The sequence below is a fragment of the Anguilla anguilla genome, chromosome 6 (genome assembly GCF_013347855.1).
Source record: "Anguilla anguilla isolate fAngAng1 chromosome 6, fAngAng1.pri, whole genome shotgun sequence".
In the NCBI taxonomy this organism is placed as follows: Eukaryota; Metazoa; Chordata; class Actinopteri; order Anguilliformes; family Anguillidae; genus Anguilla; species Anguilla anguilla.
In genome coordinates, this window is record NC_049206.1 from 13,331,212 (window position 1) to 13,355,074 (window position 23,863).

General features: G+C 46.2%; 1 protein-coding gene across 2 annotated transcripts in view; it reads left to right on the forward strand.

Moving 5' to 3' along the window:
- Positions 1-23,576, forward strand: part of LOC118230563 (ephrin type-B receptor 1-like) — a 156,999-nt gene extending 133,423 nt beyond the window's left edge. For both annotated transcript variants that reach the window (XM_035423675.1, XM_035423674.1), the window contains 6 exons: positions 1,131-1,346; positions 10,068-10,217; positions 14,312-14,505; positions 14,940-15,095; positions 18,311-19,480; positions 23,210-23,576. In XM_035423675.1, coding sequence (XP_035279566.1) covers positions 1,131-1,346; positions 10,068-10,217; positions 14,312-14,505; positions 14,940-15,095; positions 18,311-18,419 — 825 coding nt within the window. In that variant the 3' untranslated portion in view covers positions 18,420-19,480; positions 23,210-23,576. The remainder of the gene's footprint in view (positions 1-1,130; positions 1,347-10,067; positions 10,218-14,311; positions 14,506-14,939; positions 15,096-18,310; positions 19,481-23,209) is intronic.
- The last annotated feature ends 287 nt before the right edge of the window (positions 23,577-23,863 follow it).

Here is a 23,863-nt window from a genome sequence, read left to right on the forward strand (position 1 = left end):
TCCTGTCTTCTTCATTTACCGCTGCATGCACACATACACGCGCGCACACACACACACACACACACACACACACACACACACACACACACACACACACACACACACACACACCGAGGTAAGAAGGACCGCAATCCATGACCCTTTGACCCTTTCCACAAGAAAAGTCAGAACATACGGCTTAATCAATAGGCGTGTGGGATATTTGAATCTCATGGATTGGCTTGCACTCCCCTTTGATCTAGAGAGGTGTTTGAAATGGGTTCTTTGAAGTTCCCATGGCCATCCACCGCGTTAAACCAATGTTTCCATTGATTTCGTAACCCCCATGTTTGTTAGCGTGTGTTCAGTTCAAAGAGAGCTCCGCAGAAAATTTCAAAGCAGACCAGAGGTTGTGGTCAAGGGCTGCATCCGCGTTTCATGCAGAGGGAAATTACAGCACGCCTTGGAGGGACCTTTGAACAGGCGCACTGATTCATTGGCAAGATGAAATGCAGAAATGTACTACATTCCTTTTACAATTTCGGAACGCCTGCTCCCGGCGTTGGGGCTGTCAATGCAAAGCGTGGTTTCAAAGGAACTGAATACACCGCACGTGTCAGAACACAGGAAACAGTGCTATTGCGTGGTTGGCTAAGACAATGACACAAAGGTGACCGTAATGCAGGTGCAGTTTGGCTGTGGTGAGAATGCGCCAGCAGGTGGGAGCTGCTCTTTCTGTTTCTAAATGGAAGATGTCAAATTGAGAAGAATTGATACTGGGACTTGTTTTCTTGTGTTCAGAGGATTTTCCTGTTGAGCCAGCACAAATGCACACCTGGGTCTAATGTTAGAACAGCTTCCCAAAGGATTTGTGTCGAGTGTGTAGTGAAGTCCCGTACAGCGTGGGGAATGCAGCACTCTTGCTGCATGGGGAATCGTAAAGCATACAATGTGTTAGGCCATACACATTTGATTACAAGTTTTAACGGATAGTATTTTCAGTAAAGCGTTGGTGAGAAAAGAAAATGGCCTCCTGTAAAATTACGTATTTGAAATGCTGGCAACCCCAAGATTCTGGTGTGGGGATTTAGGCCCTTGGGCGTGTCTCAGTAATGACACCATTGTGGCTCTGTCACTCTCCTCCCCAAAAGCAAAACGACGGGCAGTTCACCGTCATCCAGCTGGTGGGCATGATGCGCGGCATCGCGGCCGGGATGAAGTACCTCGCGGAGATGAACTACGTCCACCGCGACCTGGCCGCCAGGAACATCCTGGTCAACAGCAACCTGGTGTGCAAGGTGTCCGACTTCGGCCTCTCCCGCTACCTGCAGGACGACACGTCTGACCCCACCTACACCAGCTCCCTGGTGAGTCTCCCTAATCCTCCTCGCCCCCTGTTCTGTACTGTCGAAGGCAGGCCCGCCTCTCTCTCGCCCGTCTGCTCCGTCATGAATGAGCATGTATCTCTCACCCTTCTCTTCTTCCTTGTTCTGTCCATCTCAAACCAGTCTGCATCCCTGCTTCTCTCTGCCGCAATCCTTCTTTCTCCTCACAATAAAATTATCGGTGTTAAATCAACTCTCACAGAGTCTGTATGAGTCTAGTAGAGACTAGATGTACTCTATGAGAGTTCCTATGCACTCAGGCTGAGTCGATTATACGTGGAACGCTTCGCCGTGCTCTGCGCCTTTATTCAGTGCTCTAATTGGGGCTTGCTTGTGCTTAAGTAAGGACTGTTAGCGGTATTCAAAAGCAGCCTACGGAGTTAAATACCAGGTACCCTCCGTGACACGTTCTGCGGGTCCAGCTGGAGTTGCTGGTTGATAAGAGGCAGAGTGAAGCATGAAAAGAGAGGCGTCTGATGGCTCCAGATAAACCAAGCCAGTCAATCACGGGCCTGCCATTGCGGAATTGCATAATTGGTTGACTGCCTGCATTCAGCGTAATTCAGGAGGGCATTTCCCCCTCTGCCCGGGATCGTGTTGTGCCTGCTCGCTTTTTTGTTCGGCTGAGCTCTTAATCGTGAGGGTTCATTGGAGACCTTTCTGCTGGTTAATCCCGTCTTTTGACTCCTTTAGCAGAGTAAGCTGTGGTACCAGGTGTCTCTGAGCTCCCGCTTAAACCAGCACGCGCGGAGAGATGGAGCTCCTCCGCTTGCGTCATTAACATCTGCACAGAGTGTGTGTGTGCGTACGTGTGTGTGTGTGCGCGCATGTGTGTGTGTGTGTGTGTGTGTGTGTGTGCAGTTCGACACACTGTATCGGAAATTCTCATTTCAGTTTCAGATATTTGTCCACATTTAATTACTAAATATTATTGAACCAATTGCAGGTGACTAACAGGTAATTTGAAGAAATACATATTTCTAATACGAGGGAGTTTGGATTGTCAGCAAATGCGCAGGTTCCAGGAGCCCCGTGTTCTGTAATAGCAATATCTCGACTGTGCTATTACTGTCTGTGGAGCGACACATAACTGTGACTATAGCTTGTGGGTTTCATTCTGCAGAACATTACTGCACTATCCAGCTGCATGATAATGTGCAGTCCTTTGACACTATGACTGCGCTGCTTAGCTGTTGAACTGCCCTGTTTTAATGAGTGGAGACTGGCTGCACACAGTGTGGAGGACGTGCTTGCTAGTCTCAGAGGTCTTTCAGGTAAGTGCATTTGCAAAACACGGGCCATGAAAATGTCTGTATTTTAAGCAATTTCATGTGCATTCTAAGCAAACTGACGTTTACATTTATCTACCAATGAATCAGAAACAATTCAACTTGACTGGGACGGGGAGTTTCTCAGTTAAAAAGAGGTATTAAAAAGGCATTGGGAATGAAACTGAAAACGAGTTCACCACTTCACTGTTAATGTAGCATTTGATATTCCGCCAACTGTACCACACCTGCAGATGATTAAACTTGAACATCAACCTGGAGCATCTCATGTAGAATATTGCACTGCTACCATTATATAAAAATGTGAAGCTGAACTGTTATAGTTTGTTTAAATTCCATGAAAATGATCAACCCGAATCGCCCCGGAATCAGCCTAAATAAATTCAATTACGCGGAGCGTAGGCTGCTCAAAGTGGCTATAGGAAAAGAAAAACGGGAGCCTGCACTCAAAATATAAAAGATACTTTCATGTATCTTGGCAACAGCCCTTAAATTACGGAAATTGAAGACAAACATGTTTTGGCCTCAGTCGTCCTCAGTGTCTCAATGCTCAGTAAATAGTTCACCTACTTTGGGTTCGTCTTGCTACACTTTCACTCCAGGTTATGGTGGGAACATCTAAAAAAAAAAAATTGTCCTCACTGTTAATGTTACCTTGTGTATGTTTTTTGGCTTTGGCTTTGGTTTTTTTGATACAAGGTAGGCACAAGGAATGCAAGCATCCGGTCTAGCCTCACCTCATGTCACGTCTTTTTTTGTTTTACAAAGCCGGCTGATAACTGGCTGTTATACGCATCCATGCGCTCAGCTCAGGGCTCATTTCAGGAGTTCAGCTCCGGGTTCCCCAGGAGCCAGTTTTCACATTCACAAGAAAAGGAGAGGCTCAAACAAACAAGGCCGGACCTGCTGAGACTGTCGATGGACGGGGAAACTTTATTACAGGTGTGAACTGGTGGTGTGGGCCGAGAGTTGAGCTCGGCAGGGTTTCTGTGTCAACAAATAGCTGCTGGAATTAATTGTAAGCCAAAAGCCCTGGCTTTTCCTAACGGTCTTTCAGGGAGTTATTTAAGTCCCGGGGAGGATAAAAATACAACACTGTCACTGGAAGGTAGGCAGTGCGAAGTGGCCTTCCTCCTCTGCATGTAGCTGATGGTTACAATAAAATATGAGGTATAATTCAAATGCCCGTCAGTCACCACCTTTCGGAAGAGGCAACACATTCTGAGAATCTGTGAAATATACCTCCTGATGCATTGCTGTTTACACAGTTTGCGATATTTAATATGACTTTAATATGACAGCAGAGGTAGGAGTTTTTCAAGTTGTTTGGCCCAGCTGCTACCTGTAGACGGTGGTAATTCGTGTTGACATAGGATTTGTGAGTGATTTGACAATCCACCCACGCATGGCGAGATGCTAGAAGCTGACAAACAGGGTTCTGCGGAGAGGAGACCGCGATCTCGTCTAGCATGCCCTATTAGGAGGGGCTGTCTCAGAATCTAAGCAATTTCTCCCCTATTTTAGCCTATTTTGACTAAAAGTCTGTGCCTCTCGGGTCACACGCAAAGAATGCTGTAGCAGAAAGAATATGCACTTCTGACCTTCCCAAGTGCCATTGGCTGTTTTACACCCTGCAGGCCGCACAGTCCTACAAGAGAGAGAAAGCTCTGATTTTATCTGAGGCAACAGCTGGGTGCTTGTGGTTGCCTCCCTTGAAGTTGGTAAAGCGTTTTTCTGAAGCCCTGATCCTCGTGTCAACGGCGACCAGTGACTTAGGTCTGCCTCACTGGCTTTCCAGAGGACTCGAGTCAGTGTTTACGAGTGACACATATCAGGAAATCCAGTGCACTATCAAGCATGCTGTTTCTTATACCCATCCATTCCCACTCTCCTCCACCACATGGGCACGATACACAGTCACTGCGCACGCAGATCAAAGCCAAAACTAGTTAAAAGTCTGTAATTTGAACCAGGGTCAGAGCTTGGGCGAAGAATTAATCTCCACCAAAAGACTTTCCCTCCCACAACTTTCACAAAGAACTTGAAATTAGTTCCTTTATATGTTAAATGCTAGGAGTGCAGATTAATAATGAATAATTTGCAGCCTCGGTCCCAGGTGACCTTTAAGCTGTTACTGATATCAGGGGAGTATTGCAGCCAGAAGATGTTTTGCTCTGTGGGCCCTGATTCTGAATTCAGAGCTGTGCGCACTGCCATCTTTTTTTTTTTTTTTTTTCCTCATGAAAACCTTTTGCGTGACCTTTCCATAGCCGGAACTCGACCCCGGGTCGGCAGAGTCCGTGATGTCAGTTAGGGAGTGGGGGTGGAGGATTTGAGGGGAAGGGCCTTGAGCTCCGCCCACTCAGGCTGTTAACGAAACCGCGTGCCTCGCCCTTTACTGCGTGACCTCTCCCTTTATGAGTCTGGGAGAGCAAGGCCATCATCACGGGCGAGGCGAGGGGAATTAAATTCCGCTGATGCCGCATGATTTACTCACAATTTGAGCTCCTCTTCTAAATGAATGCTTTTTTCTTCCTCATTATTTTGGATTCCCTGGTATACGTCCTCCCCGTGGGGTTCAAGGCCTTTGGTGTTGGGTTTAATGTGCGTTTCATTAACCGTTTGGCTGCTCGTTGTTGTAAGTGAAGAACCAGCATGGTGCCTCCTCGCTTTTCTATTGATGATGTCCCCTATTAGTTTAGCATCTTTCCATCTATCTGTCAATATTTCTACCCATGAGGCATCATTTAATTTCTCCAGTTACCACAAAGAGTTCTCCTAAGTGGTACTACTACGTTCCTAGCTAAGAGTGTCTTTTTAAAACCTATTCACAAAGCTGTTGAGGGCCAGCTTTTACTAACGAATGGGGAGAACTCGTAAGCTAAGCGAAAAGGAGGGGTTGACCTTTTTGCTACGGATGACATAGTGTTTCATCAACAAGCTTACTTATTTTGCCCATAGTGATTGGGTGCTAGAGGGTGAGTCTTTGTCAGCAAATTCATCAAAGAAATTCTGTAGCGGGAGATACTAATCATGTTGGCCTATTCAAAAAAAGATTTTTAAATAAAATGTCGGCCATGTGTTGCTGATTTATCGTGGAACGAAAAATAATATAACAATATATTCACGTATGCATTCGGCTAATTGTCGGCCTCTTAGATGTCCGGCAACTTGTAAAATAATTAGTGGATGTTCATTTAAACAGCCTTTTAATTATTAGCCTAGAAATGACTGACAGTGTGATGCTACATTGCCCTGCAAACAAAAACAAAAACCCAACTGGCCACAAAAACAGCTTTTACTTCTTGCCCAAGTGGTTCATGAAAGGAAGGACGTTATTAAAGGGAAATTTGGAATCGAGATCATTTCAAAAGCCTAGAAAGAAATGTGGGAATATGCGTCCACATAAATACAGTTTTCCCCCTTCTGTCCACTACTATACTGTAATCATAATTCCCTCGCGATTGAGGCAATGCCTTTTTAAAAGCTCGATGTGACTAAATGTTTCTAAAACATTGATTGCTGGCAGCAGATCTTAGTGTCTTAGTCCTCTTGACAACCCCAAACCTTTGACAGATTTAGGAGCTGGTTTTTGCACTAAAACGCTTTGGAATTAATCTTGGACCAAAAACTTTAGGAGTCCTAAAGTTAGGACTGACATGCCCATTATTTTTAAGAGTTTCTCCTAAATCTGCAGGTTGGGAGCTACATTTAGCCTTAAGATGTTTTGTGAATTACAGCCACTGGTCTACTGCTTGGTTTTTGGTTGACGCTCTTTCCCGACTTACTTCGAATAAGGAAACTGATTTTTTTTTTTTTTTCAGATTTCAGATTTCCCAAAACAGACAAACTGCCGCGGTGCTAAAAAATCATACCGTACTGAAAGCGTCTCTCTCGGTCTGTAGAATTCATTTCACTCAGCGACTCCTGCCTGTGGCGCTGCTGGGAAGCCGCTAAGGCTGCTATTGGCGAATGGCGTGCAGCTTACAACAGATATTGCCTGAGCAAGCTGGAAAAAAAACCCCTCTGGGTGAACGGCGATATCGCGCCTTATCAGGACCCTTCCTGGCTGCATTCACTGTGGAGGTGGGGCGAGCGGTCTGCCGGTGTTTGGTGAGGTTGGGGCGGGTGGGGTGGGGGGGTGTAGAAAGTGAAAGGAGGAAAATACGGCGCCATTTCTCATTCTCACCGTGAAAAATGCACCTGGTTGACAGGCTGGCAGCTTCTATTACAGGAGGAGCTGGTCCGCTGCAGATAGAGATGGAAAATAAGGCCGGGCGCGGCGCCCTTTTCACCCGCGCTGATTTTCCCAGCATGCACTGCACAGAGAGGGCGAGAACACCGCTCATTTCAGTTTGTTTGCCATTTTCGTTTCGACCTTTGCCACCACGCTGCCTGTTTGTTAAGGAATTATTTTTGTCCCCCACATATGTATGTTAATTCGCTCTGTTTGCTCTTATCAGAGTGAGTTTGGGGACACGTCATCCGCGCAAACATCCAAATGTGGAAAACGCGTCGCATATTTTTTTTTTTTTTTTACCAGCTTCCAATCTTTTTCATGAACAGTAATAAATATTTCATAATTGTGAAATGTGTGGGAAAAGTTTCATAAGCACATGCAGTAAAAACATTTTTTAAAAAGCCTTTTTAGCTGCAGCGTGTGATGTAATGATTGCAGGTTTCCGTGTGAGGCTGTAGCCGCGCTGCGTCGTGTCGGGCTGCTCTGCTTTGGCAGGGGCTGAATGCGTGGCGCGCGGCCCTCGCGTGGCTCCGCTGAATGGCGGCAGATGGCCGTTACTCACTTGTGCGGCGGGGTCCCAGCTGCGCGAGCGGGACGCGTACGCGTGGCGCAGACGCGCCGAGGGCTTCGGGAGGCTCCTCCGCGCCGGCGCCCGCAGATGTTGCCGGTGATTGCTTTTAACCTGACACCATCCACGGAATCCCCCGTAGACCCGCTCTGAAAATGTCAGACAACCACAGCCCCCAAACCCACAGATACTTAAAAAAAATAAATAAACTGAAAGTGCAATATTTGGAAACTTTCCCCTATGTTGACCTCATACATTTGCCACATATTTGAGTCATAATTTGATATTTTCTTACTGCCCCGCTATTGTTTTATTGATAATAAGTTGGAAGGAAGTGTTGCATGGGAGGTGAAGTTAAATGCTGTTTAAACAGCACAGTAATGTGCAATAATTGAGCAAATTAATCGCAAAATTAGTGGCAGATTCAAGTCGCAGGTTGAGCCGCAATGCTGATATGATGTTTTCCAGGGCTGTGTTTTTCCGCTATCCCCTGCATCCGCACGTCTCTTTCTCCTGGTCCGTGGCCCCATACTCCCCCCCCCCGCCGTCCCCCCCTCCCCCGCCGTCCACGGCTCTACGACAAACAGAGTGGTATTTCATTCCCCTCATCGCTCGCGATCCTGCTCCCAGGGCCTTCTCTCTCTCTCTCTCTCTTTTCCTCCCCGGCCCTTATTAAAACCAGCTCTTTTTATTATGCTTTTCGTCTTCTCTTTGTTTGCTTTCTTATTTCGCCGATTTGCTTTATTAAACCCCGAGCCGTCTCCGTCTCCGCCGCCGCCGCCGTCCCCCCACAGCGCTAATTACTGACGCCGAGCGTAGCCGCCTCCGATCAGGCAGCCGCGGAAACGTTATTACTCGCGGAGAGACCCGTTTTTTTTTTTTGTTTTTGTAGGGGTACCTACTCTCTCTTTCCGGCCCTTGGCGACGGATTTCATTTTCAGAGGTGTCCCGGGGCAAGAGCACAAACGAGGAGATTTCGGAGGTGGGCGGAAAAACGGCGCGGAGACAGAGAACGTGAAGATGCAGGGTCCCAGCAGTCACACTTGTTTATTTTTTACAAGCGCGGGTCTCAGAACGGCGCCACATAAACTGGGCCTCTAATATCTTATCACTGCAGGGTCCGCAAGAGTGTCGTTTCCCCGTGATGTGTGGGAAGCGCTTTTCTCTGGGTTTTAGGGGGTCAAGCACTGCAGGTTGTTGTTACCGTCCAGACTTTTTTTTTCTTCCACCACTTCCCCGACGCAATATAGAAAAGTCATGAAACCCGGCCCAGTTGCCGAAATATTACTGCAAGGTAAGCCTGCACATCCGTTGGTTTGGTGTCATGGTGTATCAAAGGTGACTTGTCAGGTAAGGTAATTTAGCATAATGTGTGCTGCGGGTGTGCCTTTAAAAAATGTATTAATTAACCAAAATGGTGAATGGTCTTTTTTTTTCTTTTTTTTTTTTGTTAAATCTAGAGTTTTTTCCAGATACACCCTGGGCATACAAGCCTACGTCATTCTAGCATAGAAACAGACAGGCTTTTCTGTAGAAATATGTAATCATTTTCCAAATGATTTTGAATCCATCGCCACATGTTGTTTTTGCTGTTATGATGTATTTGTATTTTTTTTTTCCACACCGAAAGGTTTGCATCCCACAAAGCAAGATGCTCTCTTGAAAAGAGGTGGTTGGAAATGTTTGTGCAAATAGCAGCACTCTAATAGCAGCAAAATTATCAAAGCAGCAGCCTTCTAAAAATCTGCAGCATTCAGACTTGTCTCCTTTGAAGCCAGAGGCATGCGAGAAAGCGTGAACGTCAGCCTAATTGCCATTAAATGCTATTAGTAGCTATTAAATGCAAGCACCTCCTGAGTGTACAGGAAAGTGCTACAATGTCAGCGATTGATCAGCATAATGCATGTGATGTTCAAGGGTTCAGGTATCCACACACACACACACAGACATGAATTCACACACACTCACATCAGGTACTAGCACCCTGTCCATACATACTTTGGCACTGCTCTCTTTTATCATATTTTTCATTGAGTATAGGATAGGATACAGGGGTTGATAAGATTGATATAGGTGGATCACTAACGGAAATTTCATAGCCATTTTTTAAGTCCCATAATATCTCCAGCAGAGGATCAATGCTACACTGCAATGCTGAGCCTCCTGCCATACAGGCTAGTGAGCACAGACAGCTCTTCTGTTCTACCCCAGGACCCACATTGGGGAGGGGCAGCACATGAATCCTTGCATCTCTCAGTGTGTGGAGGGAAATGGTTGTGTGTGTGTGCTTGCATGTGTGCATGCATGCATGTCTGTGTGTGTGTGTGTGTGTGTGTGTGTGTGTGTGTGTGTGTATAGAACAATAAATGAAGAAGACAGGAAAAGTGTGTGTGGAGTGCTTGTAAGCCTGTAGTGTTTTTTTTTTAAATTAAATAGACAACCAGCAGCCTAACCTCAGTCAGGAATCTTAGTGCATTGTGCTACTGCAGTACTACAGAACTTGTTGACAGGTTCAGTAGCCTTTGAGTACAATAAGCAAGGCCACTGTTCATACACTCACTCTTACTCTCTCTGTCGCTCTCTCTCTCTCTCTCTCGTGTTGACAGGGTGGCAAAATTCCAGTCCGGTGGACGGCTCCCGAGGCCATCGCCTACAGGAAGTTCACCTCCGCCTCTGACGTCTGGAGCTACGGGATCGTCATGTGGGAGGTGATGTCGTTCGGCGAGAGACCGTACTGGGACATGTCCAACCAAGACGTAGGTTTTAAAAACATTTTAATGTTTTTTTTTTTTTTTTTTCTAATTGCAACTGTCTGGAAATATAAATGAATAATTACACAACGAACGTCATATGTGCTGCCGTTGTTTTGCTACTGACGCAAAGTGGACAGCCATCCCTAGGTCATTCTGTGCATTGGCTGCAACACGTCTTCACTAAGAGCACTGAATAAATGAAATTGCAGGTTCAATTTGAAACGACCGACCAGGCATATTGCTGCACCCACTTTTATTGGAGAGCCTGTGACTTTACATGATAATGTGTGCGGCAGTAGGGAGGAGATTTGTGTTTGTGAGTCGTGTTCCATACCGTACGGGCTGATTAAAGCGTGTGTTCCTCTCCTCTAAAGTGTTCATTAGCCCTGGGAGAGGCCGGCGCTTGATTTGTCCCTGTGTCCGCTGGAACGCGCTCCGTGCGCTAAAGCCTCTTCTCCCAGCCCCCTTTCCAGCCAGCTGCTTCCCCTGGAACATCCTCCGGGAGGCACGGCCAACAGAGCAGATGCTTCAGTCTGCGCTGGGCTGTAGGATGGGGTGTGTGTGTGTGTGTGTGTGTGTGTGTGTGTGTGTGTGTGTGTGTGTGTGTGCTTGCATGCGTGTGTGCGAGTGTGTGCGTGTGTGTGTGTGAGTGAGTGAGTGTCTGCATGTCTGTGTGAGTGCATGTCTGTGTGCATGTCCGGTGCGTGTGTGTTTCCATGTCCATCTCTGTGCGTGTGCCTGTGTGTGTGTGTGCGTGTGCGCGTGCGTGCGTGAGTGCGTGAGTGCGTGAGTGAGTGCGTGAGTGAGTGCGTGAGTGCGTGAGTGAGTGAGTGCGTGAGTGAGTGAGTGAGTGAGTGAGTGAGTGCGTGCGTGAGTGAGTGCGTGAGTGCGTGAGTGAGTGAGTGAGTGAGTGAGTGAGTGAGTGAGTGCGTGAGCGCGAGCGTGAGTGCGTGCGTGAGTGAGTGCGTGAGTGAGTGCGTGAGTGAGTGAGTGCGTGCGTGAGTGAGTGAGTGAGTGAGTGAGTGAGTGAGTGCGTGAGTGAGTGAGTGAGTGAGTGAGTGCGTGAGTGCGTGCGTGAGTGAGTGAGTGCGTCAGTGCGTCAGTGCGTGAGTGAGTGAGTGAGTGCGTGAGTGAGTGAGTGCGTGCGTGAGTGAGTGCGTGAGTGCGTGCGTGCGTGAGTGCGTGAGTGAGTGAGTGCGTGCGTGAGTGAGTGAGTGCGTGAGTGCGTCAGTGCGTGAGTGAGTGAGTGCGTGAGTGCGTGCGTGAGTGAGTGCGTGAGTGCGTGCGTGCGTGCGTGTGTATGTGTGTGTGAAGGGAGAAGTTGTCCTTTCTTTACACCCCTGCCCTGAACCATCAAAGAGCCAAGTCTGAGTTTCAGCCCAGTGCGAAAAGTTGCTGAAAAGCCGGAACGGGACTTAACGATCGCACCCTGTTCCCTCTAAATCACCTGCACGTGTCAGCAGTTCCCCGCCCTATCGATCCTGTTCATGCTCTGGTCCCTCTCCTGAGAATGCACTTATTCACAAATTAGCTGCTCTGTGTGACTGTGAAGACTGTGAAGAGAAATGAACAACTAACTAACAGCAATTATCTAACTAGCTGATCAGGTTTTCCTGAGATCCAAGTAAGGGAGAAGTTACCAAACCATTCAGGTCGATTTCCTGTGTTTCGCTAAAACTGGGCTGCTCTGCATTCTGATAGTATTCCGACGCTGACCACACCGCAGCTGGAAGCGAGACGTCTTAATCAGGAAGTGGGCAGTTGAAATGAGGCACCATGGGACTGCTTTTTAATTAAAACCAGCTGCTAAAAACGGCCCAGGTGTAATTACAGGAGGTACCAGAAGGATGATTTCTGCCGTCGTCTTTATCCGGGAGGCGCGCACACACATTTTATACACGGCCGCTTACCTGCAAATTAACGAGGGGCAATTTCTGCGGTATCTGACACATACATCCTGATATATCTGAAGAAAAGACATCCGCGGCAGTTGTTCGCCCGCAATCTCTTAAGACCTCAGCTGATCCAAACGTATAGGTGCGGTGAACTGTTTTAACACACTGTCTAATTGGATCTCGTTTCATTAGCAAGAAACTGATTTGCTCAGCTTGTGGCTAATCGGATAAAGACGGAGCTACCTATCGCACATACGGTAGAACAGGGGAGGAAACATGGGGGAGTCTCGGATGTGTTCACACTTGCAACCTTGGGGGTGCCCCCTTGGCTGAATCAGTGGTCAGCCAATGAGTAATGTAATAGAAGGAAAGATATGTTGAACACACTAAGAGTGTATCAGTAAATCAAAGACGCCCTCCCTTAAGTAGACCACACTTCAAATGCCTATCTCTGATCAGCTATACACTTTCATTATTTGTGGGGGGTGTGGAAACGCTGATACCTGACCTGGGGTTTCACACATCTTGTGTGTGCGTGTGGAGGTGGGGGGAGGGGAGTCAGAGAGATTAATGCATTTTCATTACGTTCCTGAAATGCGAAGCCCCATTGAACACAGCATGCCACCTTCCGGTGGGAATTCGGTACAGGGGAGCCGAGTCATAGCAAGAGTGGACCACATGACTACCTTCACCCGTGCCAGTCCCATTTCCCCTGTAGAAACTGGGGCGGGGGGGGAGTCACCAAAACCAGCAGGGGGTTGTGCCTCCGCCTGACGCTCTTCAGTAATCAGGACATGATAGTTCAGTAGGGTTCATGGAGACGAGGGACGATTGGCGAGTGTCCGGGGGCCACTAGAGCTCACATTCCCCTCCTCATGGGCCAATCAGGCATTTGCGTGATGAGACGTCCTGACCCCACTGACACCGCAGCAGGGCTTCCAGACGTGTGATTGGCCGACACCTGCTGGGAGAGGTCTATCTGTACTTTAGATGTGGTCAGTGTGATTGCGTGTACTGTAGCATTTCAAAGCTTTCATTTTATCTACTACGAACCATGCCCTTACTTTGAAGAGGAGTGAAATTGGAAGACTGAGGGAATGGTTGATATGGATGAAACCACTATGAAGCAGACCGAATGAGGATTGATTTTGGAGCAAATTAAATGGTGGATTACATGGATGTCTACTGAATATCATTTGTGGGGGAGATCTGTTGATGTTTTCTCATCAGCTTCTTAAATGATTGTTTTTTTTTTTCTATTTCTCTTCTCCAAGTGGCTGAAATTCTCATATTCCGTTCATTACCGTTTCTGAATCCGACAAGTGGAACACATGATTTTATTCTGGATCGTCTGGCCTTTGAAGTACTTGAGGGGGCACGTTTGTGTACTTTTAGAGCCTGGCATCTCTACCCTGCATCTAGCTGTGCAGGCTGCCCATGTTTGACTCCCCTCGAGCGGTCCAGCAGTAAAATCCGGCTCAGTTTCATGGCGAGAGAGCTGGCCGGCAGCGGGGAACGGTGCCAGTGTCGTCCTGCAGATGCTGACTTCCTGTCTCCACCCCGCTGTTGGCGTCCTTTCGCCAGTCTCCTTTCGCGGACCGAATCAGCAAAACAGAGTTTGACTCTCTGCCTCCTCTTTGTCTGCGAGGGTCGAAACTAAAGCATCCGCCTAGAAAAGAGGCCAGAAAGCCAAACTTCCACTTTGGCTTTGTAGTTACACTAGTGCAGAAGGTGAGTCTACAGACACTGAGGAATACACAAGAATCAGTGCATTGTGGGAAACATTAAATAACATAGAATAATGAAGAGAACAGGCAATTCAGCCCAACAATGCTTGCCATTTGCATAACTAAATTGTACCTAGTGCTCTGATCACCTTCTGGCTAGATAGTATCTAACACCATATCAAGCCTGGTCTTGAAAACCCCCAGAGTTTCTACCTCTACTGCATGACCTGGCAGGATATTCCACACATTGACTACTCTCTGCCTGAATAAATGCTTCCTAATGTCTGCGGAATTTACTTTTTGCTCATTTCCATTTATGTCCCCTTGTTCTACTGACAGAACTGAGGACTCAGCAATCCCTGTGTTAAAACGTGTGCTGCTTAAGTGTTTAACCATCTGTGATTGGCTCTTAGCCCCATCCCGTCCTCCAGTTGGACTGTTTAATGACCTCGTGCCCTCCCCCCCCCGTCCCCAGGTGATCAATGCTATCGAACAGGACTATCGACTGCCCGCGCCCATGGACTGCCCGGCCGCCCTGCACCAGCTGATGCTCGACTGCTGGCAGAAGGACCGCAACGCTCGGCCACGCTTCTCCGACATCGTGAACACGCTGGACAAGATGATCCGCAACCCCACCAGCCTGAAAGCTGTGGCCACCATCACCGCAGTGTGAGTGCACCTGCGCTCGCTCGCTCTCCTTCTCTCTCTCTCTCTCTCTCTGCCTCTCTCTCTCTCTCTGCCTCTCTGTCTCTCTCTCTCTCTCTCTCTGCCTCTCTGTCTCTCTCTCTCTCTCTCTCTATCTCTCTGCCTCTCTGTCTCTCTCTCTCTCTCTATCTCTCTGCCTCTCTGTCTCTCTGTCTCTCTCTCTCTCTCTCTCTCTCTCTCTCTCTCTCTCTCTGCCTCTCTGTCTCTCTCTCTCGTGATGACAGGGTGATAAAATTCCAGTCAGATGGATGACTCCAGAGGCCATCGCCTACAGGAAGTTCATCGCTCTCACACACAAACGTGTACACTTTCCATCTAATGTAAGGTGGTGTAATATTAGGGGAGAGAGCACGCTGTATTTTGTTACTGATTCCACTTCATCCCCTTCCCACCCGCAGGCCTTCTCAGCCCCTTCTGGATCGTTCCGTGCCCGACTTCACCACCTTCACCTCAGTGGAGGATTGGCTGTGTGCCATAAAGATGACCCAGTACAGGGACAACTTCCTTAGCTCTGGCTTCACGTCCCTCCAGCTGGTTTCACAGATGACATCAGAGTACGTAACCACTGCCAGATCACGCTTCCATTTGACGTGTTACACTGACGTGTTCTAGTCATTGGATGCATAGACGGTAAAATGCTCAGTGTTAAATCAACTCTTACAGAGTCTATATAGTCCACTGCGGTCAGAGGTCGAGTTGAATTAATGCTGGTTGTTTTACTAAGTGCAAGCATAAAAATAGCTTTTTGAAGTTCTGCAGCTACAGCAGCATGCTGAGATATCAATTAGGTATATAATTGCATTGTTAGGCATGGTATACTGTCTACACTTAAAAATGATTCTAATATATTCTGTCAGATAGCTTTCTGGTTCAGTGATTCTGCTTGTTATTAACAAGCATTTGTGTATTTGACTTCTCTCTCAGTGTAATGGATCAAAGCTCAGAAAATACAATGTATGAAATTCTTAGCCATGAGAAAAGACACGCATACCCTGTTGTTTAGATAAGGCTGACATATTTATGTACAACATGTTTGGTGCCAGGTACTGGTTTGTAACGGTTACAATCAGATAAAACTCTGGTGCTGTTTATTAAAGCAACAAACAGCCATTGATGCTTTTTAATGAGCCTGATCTCCTATGGGGAAGGCTTTAGGCTTGGGCCATGAAAACACACAGAGAGCCAAGTTTGATTTATTTATTTTTTTTAAACTTCTTGGACACAATCTGAGTACAAGACATCAGGGTTGACATTAGAGGAAATAGAGAGCCTTTACCCTGCCCCTGGCCAAAATCAGTTTGTCAGAGACAGAGGGAAAGAGGAACATGGGAGGCAATAGTTAGACCCAACATTAGATTCACCTTCTAAACTGCGATAGCAGTTTAGAAGGTAGGTGGCTGTGGCTACCCAGACCGTGAAAATCTTTTCTAAAAATTCTCGAAATTGGAGGCTGTTTTTCCTGAAACCTGAGGCTGCTTGTTTGCTAGCGGAGCTCACTGAATGGGGATGGTTTTATTCGGCTCACCTGTGGCTAATCAGCCACAGGCATTAAAAGCCTGACTTTTTGTTTGCTCGTTTGGCTGAGAGTGATATTGCATGTGGGAGGTTTGTCAGAGGCTCCTGGTGCTCGTAGCCTGGTAATTTGGTAACTTGCAAAGAGAGTGTGTAATTACACGAGGAGAGGACAACAATGCGAAAACGGTTCAAGTAGCAAACAAACAACAAAGGCTTCTGTTAAACAAAAAGACGATAATTAGAAAGGAAATGCACGGTTATTTTATTTTACTTTGAGAGCAGTTTTTTCTCTTAATACCTCCAATATCAGTGGACACCTGTTTTTTAGAATCCTACTTTCATGACTCAAATTGGAGCCTTTTTGTTTTATTGTTGGTTCCCGCGGGGAAATTAAAGCATAGCAAACACCAGTTTTTTTACTGCCTAAGTTGAATTTTTATGCGACATCATAAGGTCTTCCAGTTTTGTGTGACTGCAGAGGTGGTAAGACAGGGGTAAGACAGTGAAAGTCCTGTGTGTTTCCTCCTGTTAATTCAGCCAGCTGATTAATTAGTTCTGCCTTCTGGCTTGAAGAATAATGAGCAAATACAGGTGATTGGAACAAAAATACTGGGGAGGACCTTTACTTTCATAACCTGGATTTTCCACCTATGGCACTGTGTGGATTAAACTGTCAACTGGATTAAAAAAGTTTTGACCTTAGTGTTTTTACTTCGCAGTCAACTTGGGAAAATGAAAAACGGGTGGTGCGGCAGAATGACAATTCAAGTACAAAGTTTTTAGCTACATTTCTTGATACTTTAAGTTCATGAATGACAGCTGAAGACTGTGCCTGTGTCCCAACATGAAACACCTTATTATGGTCTGTGGTTAAGTCAGCATAAGTGTGTTGAGATAATTGGCTACTTTGGCCAGTGCAACTGGTGACAACGAAAGTCAGCTGGAACAGGACTGGCTACCACTAGTTTACTGCACCCCACCCAGCAATTCTACCCAAGTGCGTTTCAGGTTTGTTACTAAATGAGCATGTTCGTCGGAATAAACCCGAAACTCATTTGGGTGGAATGGCATTTGAATGCAAGATCACATTAGATCAGCACATAATGGTGTACGCACGTAGTAGTTTGGAGCAAGAGCGCTGGATCCATTAATATGATCATGAGTGACCAGCATGAGCCCTCCAGATTATATAAATATCCTGATTTCAGTCAGTCATATTGGTGAAGAGCATATCTCATGGAGTCTTAAGTCCCATGTAGCATGAGATGAACTGAAAAACTCCTTGAGATTTTGGCAGGAAAATAGAAATGGATGAGAGAGGCACTTGCTCAAAAGTCCCTCTACTGCAGTGCCGCCGTATACATCAATGCTTGTATTAAATAATTTCTGGAGTGGAGAGTGGATGAATGTCATCCTTACCATTGAGACATTGTTAGCATTGAGACGTTGGCATTTGAAAGCATTCAGAAATGACCACAGGTGGTTATCCATGAGCACTGCTGGAGTCTTGGGTGGGTGGGATTCTTTCAGAATCTGGGTTTCGCCCTCAGACTCGCGTCAAATTCCTGACGGGAGGAGACCTTTCCGTCAGAGAGGCAGCTACGCGGCAGACTTCAAACACCGTCAGCGGCGTGCAAATAAGCGATGTGTGTTTCAGCGTTAATGTAGGTGTGGTGTCGGGCTCGCTGCCGGCGTGCTGTGCTTTCATGTGTTAAATCAGCCTGCTCTAGCTGTCAGGGGCGAGGGGACCCCCTTTATCAAAGTGCTTATTAAATCCTTACACTTTCTTATATAACGCAGTGACATGATTACACCTGTAATTTATTGCGCGCTAGTGATATACCCTACCTGCTTAATACATGTTTGGTTTTGTCAGTTTCACGGTCCGTAACAACAGCTGATAAATAATCTCCAAAATGGCGTCTTCCGGCTCTTTTGTTTACCGGCGCGAAAACCTATTTGCATAGGAATGTGAGCTGCAGGTATAAACTGTGCCTTGCGCACGGAGCGGAGCCTGGCTGTTCATGTTTATCTCTCCCCTCTGCCAAGAATAAAATAAAGGATATGCAAATTATCGCGGCTTCCAGGGAAGGTGAAGCTGGAGGCAGCATGACAGTGGCACGTCAAGTCTGTGCCTGGGTCCTACCTGTCATTTTAAACGCTATATTCGCACTTCATTTATTCCCCCCTCCCCCTCCCCCCATCCCTCCCTTCCCTCACGGCTGGTCTCCATGTTGGTTTTTTTTTTTTCCAGGGACCTCCTCAGAATCGGGGTGACCCTGGCGGGGCACCAGCGGAAGATTCTGAGCAACATCCAGTCCATGCGGGCGCAGATGAGCCAGTCCCCCACTGCTGTGGCATGACTAGAGGAGGCGCTGAGCGGCGGCGGCGGCGGCGGCGGCGGCGGTAGCCTGCGCGGCAGCCTGCGAGGGAGCCTGCGTGCGGGCCGCCAGCCGGCCGCGGGTTCGATGGAGCGCGCCCGCGTGGAAACCGTCGTTCTGATCTGATCGAACCCCCCCCCCCGCCCCCCCGCCGCATCAGCCTGCCCTCAGCTCAACGGCCTCCTCCCCTTGACGAGACTGGTACCCAATCGCCAGCGGACAGGAAAATGAAACCCATTAAGTTAAATGTACCGTACGAAGACCCGAAAAAAAGAGTATATTATTAAGACGCTGTGGAATATCACCTTTTTTTTACTTCAGGTTTACTCCTGCTTTTCTGTGGATTATTTTTTTGCCCTCAGCCTGCTACATCAGAGGATGAAACGAAGGGAGGAAGGAGGGAAGGAAACCAGCTTTCATCCATTTTCATTCTTCGTTAGCCGTCGTACGTGTGTCCAATCCCGCAGGAAAAGGAGCGCTGAGCTGCCTGCTGAGGTTCAGGCGGATAGCGTTGCCCAAGGACAGCCCGGGAGGGCCGCCCCTGCGTCAGAACTCCGTCAGAGGAATATAAATATGTTCTCGTATAAATATAATGAAATAACTGGGAAAAAAAATCTTCATATTGAAGGTCATTTGTTATAGAAACTTTTTTCTCTGCTTGCATTTTTTGCAAATAAAGTACACGGATTGTAAATGAGTTTAAATGGATTGTAAATTATGCCACGGTGGTCCCTTACACACAGGCATCTTTCCTGGATGTTTTGATTTTGCTCCCGGCACAAAGGGGACCGCAGACTGCTGTGGGGAACAGGCTGCGGCCTAGCCGATTCTGTACAAAGAACCTTTGTTTTTGTGTCAAATGCTTAAAAAAAAAAAAAAAAAAAACGTTTATGTCTTCAGACATTGTTGGCGTGGGGTTTCCAGGCTGCGGAGCTCTTGTCTGTAAAGGCCTTCTCTTATTCCTCTTGTGTGGCTTCTTTCTGTGTGAGCTCCTGGAGCCGTGGTTCAAAGGACCTGTTCCAGCCCTGCAGCTCAAACTGTCGGTACGTACCCGTTACCTTATTCAAACTTTAGGTCCTAATAATACACTGTCTGTATGTCAGCGATGTAAACTGGTTGAATAATCATGGATTGTGTAAACACAAACTCTGACATGCAGACATGCATTCCCACCCCTTTAAACAGAAGCACTCCAATGCTGCTAGACGCTAGGGGAAAATGTGTAAAAGGTCTAATGTACAGTAGCATGTTTTATATTCATTCCACAAAATACTTCTGTATTTGATTGGTAGTGTCATTGTGTAAGGTACAAAACCACCCATGGTTCAATGTTTAGGCCCACCGTGTATTACATTTGCTATGAAAGCACAACTGTGTAACTGCCCTGATCAAGTCAGTGAACCTAATTATCAAGAGACTGAGTAATCTGGCTCTTTCAGATTAGCATGAGTCACCAGCAAGGGTGACAGCCCGACAATGGGGTTTTCAGTCTGATATCCATAAACGAATGTGGTGCTTCAGTACCCTCACTGCCTGCTTCTGTGTTTAACTTACCGGCACATACTGTAGACCCCACATTTTAATAGGACATTATCATTGGTGTCTACATGTTTTGTGTTTAAGTACACTTACTGGATAGTACACTTCTACCATTGACCCTTCTTTAGAGTATCAAGCAGAGAAACAGTGGGCATTAATGTAAATGTTTTGGTACGGTACGTACAGCAACGCGTTGAGTACATGCGGCCCGACTCGAGCTGGAACTGGAGCTGGAACTGGAGCCACACACAGGCAGGTCGAGGCAGAGGGCCAGTTTCTGCTCTTCGCAGGCAGGGGAGCGTCTTCTTCGGCTCTCCCTCTGCCGCTCGCTGCTGGGTGTTTGTTGTTTTTTTGGCGTGTGATGGATGACAGTGGTAAACGGTGCTTAGGATCCTAATGAGACTCTAATTGTAAGAGGCTTTCAGCTGTGCATTTTCAGCAGGGCTTTTCGGCAGAGGCTAACGCTGAGCGCCGCTCGAGTGTTTACTGGGGGCCCGAGCTCGGCCGTCCCCCGGAACTAATGTGCCGAGCTCGCTCGGCTGTCTAACTAGAAATGCACTGCAACTTAAATCAATGGATCAGTGCATTAACAAGCTATTAAATACCGCAGTCTCCGCACCGGATGAGCAGTGTCAGGGTGCTCGCTCTTGGGGGGGATGTATCCCATACATTGTGGGGGGGGTGGGTTGATTGATTGATTGATTAATTTTATTTGGTCTCAAAAACAAACATTAACAATGCATCACACAACACAAAAGCGAAATTTAAATCATATCAACTTAGGAACATAGCAACCAGGGAGACCAGGATGACCCTTAAAGTCGAAAATATATCGACTTATTTCCAATGGGGTCCCATAACCATAGAGTTACAAACTTTAAATTGCGCACACAATTACTCAACTACTGTACTCCAAAATAAAAACAATATATCACACAAGGGTGTGTCACATAAGTTTTGTGGCACTAAAGGAGTGACCTCTGACCTCCGTTGCTCACATCTCCCCATTCACTTTATCTCTACCTTATCTGATTCTTGGAATGTCTTGGTGTGCGTGACTGAGGGCTGTGCCATCACTGTCACTCGTGGTGTCAGCCAATAAGAAAATGCAACGAGGCTTGGCTCATGATTAAGAGGGGCTTCTGCCCACAGACAGCAGCGTAATGGGAGAGGTGTGAGATGATTGACAGGTCTCTGGCAGCCCGCAATGATGAACAAACGTTGAGCAGAACCACTGCTGAGTGGGGAATTAAACCGCATTTATACTACACGCACACACACGCACACACGCCATTCATCTCCTCTCTCCAGCTGGGTTTCCATTATTGGGGAATTTATACAACTAATTGTCAGTTTCCAGTGATTGACTTGCCTAATTGAAATACTGACTGTATAAAAACTCTGGGTCTTAGTATCTTACTCTGTTGACAGCTTGAGAAATTTCAAAATAACGGGTCTGCATGAACATCAGAGCAGAATGAACCAGCTGCAGTTCACACAAGCTTAATCCACACCATGACTGCGTTTGAAAAATGAACCTTTCTCACTTGCAAATGACTCATTCAGAGGGTAGTTGAATGCAATTTGCATACACCATGTTGTACAAATTTTTAAACAAACGTTTTGAAAACCTTGTTTTTGTGTACACACACACACACACACATGCCACACTGACCCCATGGTCACCTCAACCCCACCTTTACTCCTTGTCAAACAAGTAACATATACTTCTGCCTTTAGCCAAATATGACTTCATAGTGGACTTGGTTTCTCCTCCCTTTCTGTGACACTGTTGTGACCAGCAGCCAAGGCTGTGAAGGTAAAACATTTTCCGTTTCGGTTAGTGTGCTCAAAAGCCCTTTTTCATGCCTTTGGACATATACAGGTCCTTTTTTGCGACAGGTGGCATTTATATTTTACAGCGAAGAAAATCTAGTGAGAAAATATTACAGACAGTCGGAAAATGCGCAAGTCATTTTATGCCTCTGGCCAGTAGTGAGGAGGTTATGCCTTGTAATTCTCCGTGGTGGAACAATTCCATTATCTGTTTGAGCCGTAGTTTAATTAACTGTGCATGAACCCATTATTTTTTAATTAACACCGGCAACTTTCACCCACGCAAGAACGATTTGTCATCTCCAAACGTGGCTCAGGATGTCCCTGGAAAATATCGATTGATGCAAACACTGCAGCCGTTATCTGCTCTCAGATCACTAAGGTTTCTGTCAGTTAAGCGGGTCCCATTTGATTCATTTAGATTATGCTAATGCATAGACAGTCAAAGGTAGGAGTCTGAAGGGAGTTTTAATTAGGGACCTGGGTTAATGACTAAGCATGGGTCGCTGCTATCAGCTGAACTTGTTTCAGATGGCTAAAGCTGATTAGCACAAATTGAATATACAAAATGCTCAACAGATGAGAACATTCGTCTCTTAGTTTCCTTTTAAAAAACATCGTAATCATATACTTAATCGCATTGTATACTTACTGAAATGGTAAACAAACACAGCGACCGGTGGTAAATGGAAGTTCTGATGAGTGTAAGATTTCAAGTCAGTCAAAATCTTATACATGATGTTGATTCAAAATAAATCAGAATATATGGTCAGGTGGTATTTGATCTTACAGTAAATCATCAGTTATTTGTATGCACTACCTTCTGGTCACTAACCCAAAAAACGAATGGAGTAGCAATGTGTTTTCTAGTTTTACCATTGTAATTAAAATAATAATAATCAATGGCAGCCAATCTAGAGAACTTTTCACTTCCTTGGAAGGGTTCTGGCTGGACTGGGCTAAATTGTGCGTGCGTGCGATGTGGAGCGAGTCTCTTGTTTGTCTCTTAACTGCCTGTCTCTCTCCCACTGTTCCTGCTGATGGGAGTGATATGAAGGGGATAGATATCAGTAAAAGGTGTGGGCTGTGTTTAATTTACCAGTGAATTAAACAGACTTTTCCTCGGTGCCCTCTGTTTGTGAGCTGAATCTCAAGAAGGGTTCGCCGTGCTCCAAATGTCCTCCAGTCGCCTGTTTGTTCCCTTTTTGGCATCAGTGCAGTGCTCTTCTATGCAATGCTACCTACCTTAGTCTCCACTCATGTCATTAACTGACCAGATGAATCTCAGATTCTCTGTACCATTTGCAAGCCATTTCACTGATTTTTTTTTAAAGGAATTGCATTTGAGGTTCAAAGGTGAGACTATATATCAATTTGTTTTTCTCACACTTTTGCAGAGTACGGTGCCCCACGGGACCTTGGGAAAATGAAAAGGAGTCCAGATGTTTATAGAAACAAGAGCGGAAGCCTCCGACACAACGCAACACACCAAACTCAGCGCACTGTAAATACCATGGCTGCAAGCTCTTCCTCTGTGTCATCGTACGATTAAGATTTGTTTTATTGTGATGAGTATGTCAGAGTTTGTAACTGTAACTTTCTGAGAAATATTGTACTAAAATGCACTCAATAAAGATGAATCAACTGGACTGGCCTCTCTACGAGCCCATTTCCATGTTTCGAGATGCAGTGGATGCATATTTTATTATTTAAATTGATTTGGGTTTATTTGTGTCAGCAGAATAAAAGGATTAGACACCCTCAGATGCCTGTAACTTTCTATTTTTGGCAATTTTATTTGAACGCCAAGAGGTGAGTGACACCCCATGATGATTGGATTTGAAGAGCAATGTGACAGCTGCCCAGTAGTGCTTTGATACTACTGCAAACCATCTGCAAATGTAATATGTTACAAATGTATAATGACTCAAATATAGCAGGAAATTGCATCTCAGCTACCACTCAACCAGTTACATTTATGACTCTCATTTTATGCATTGTGAGTTTTGGTAGTGAAGTTTGGGGAAAATCTCCAAAAATCATGTGGCCAT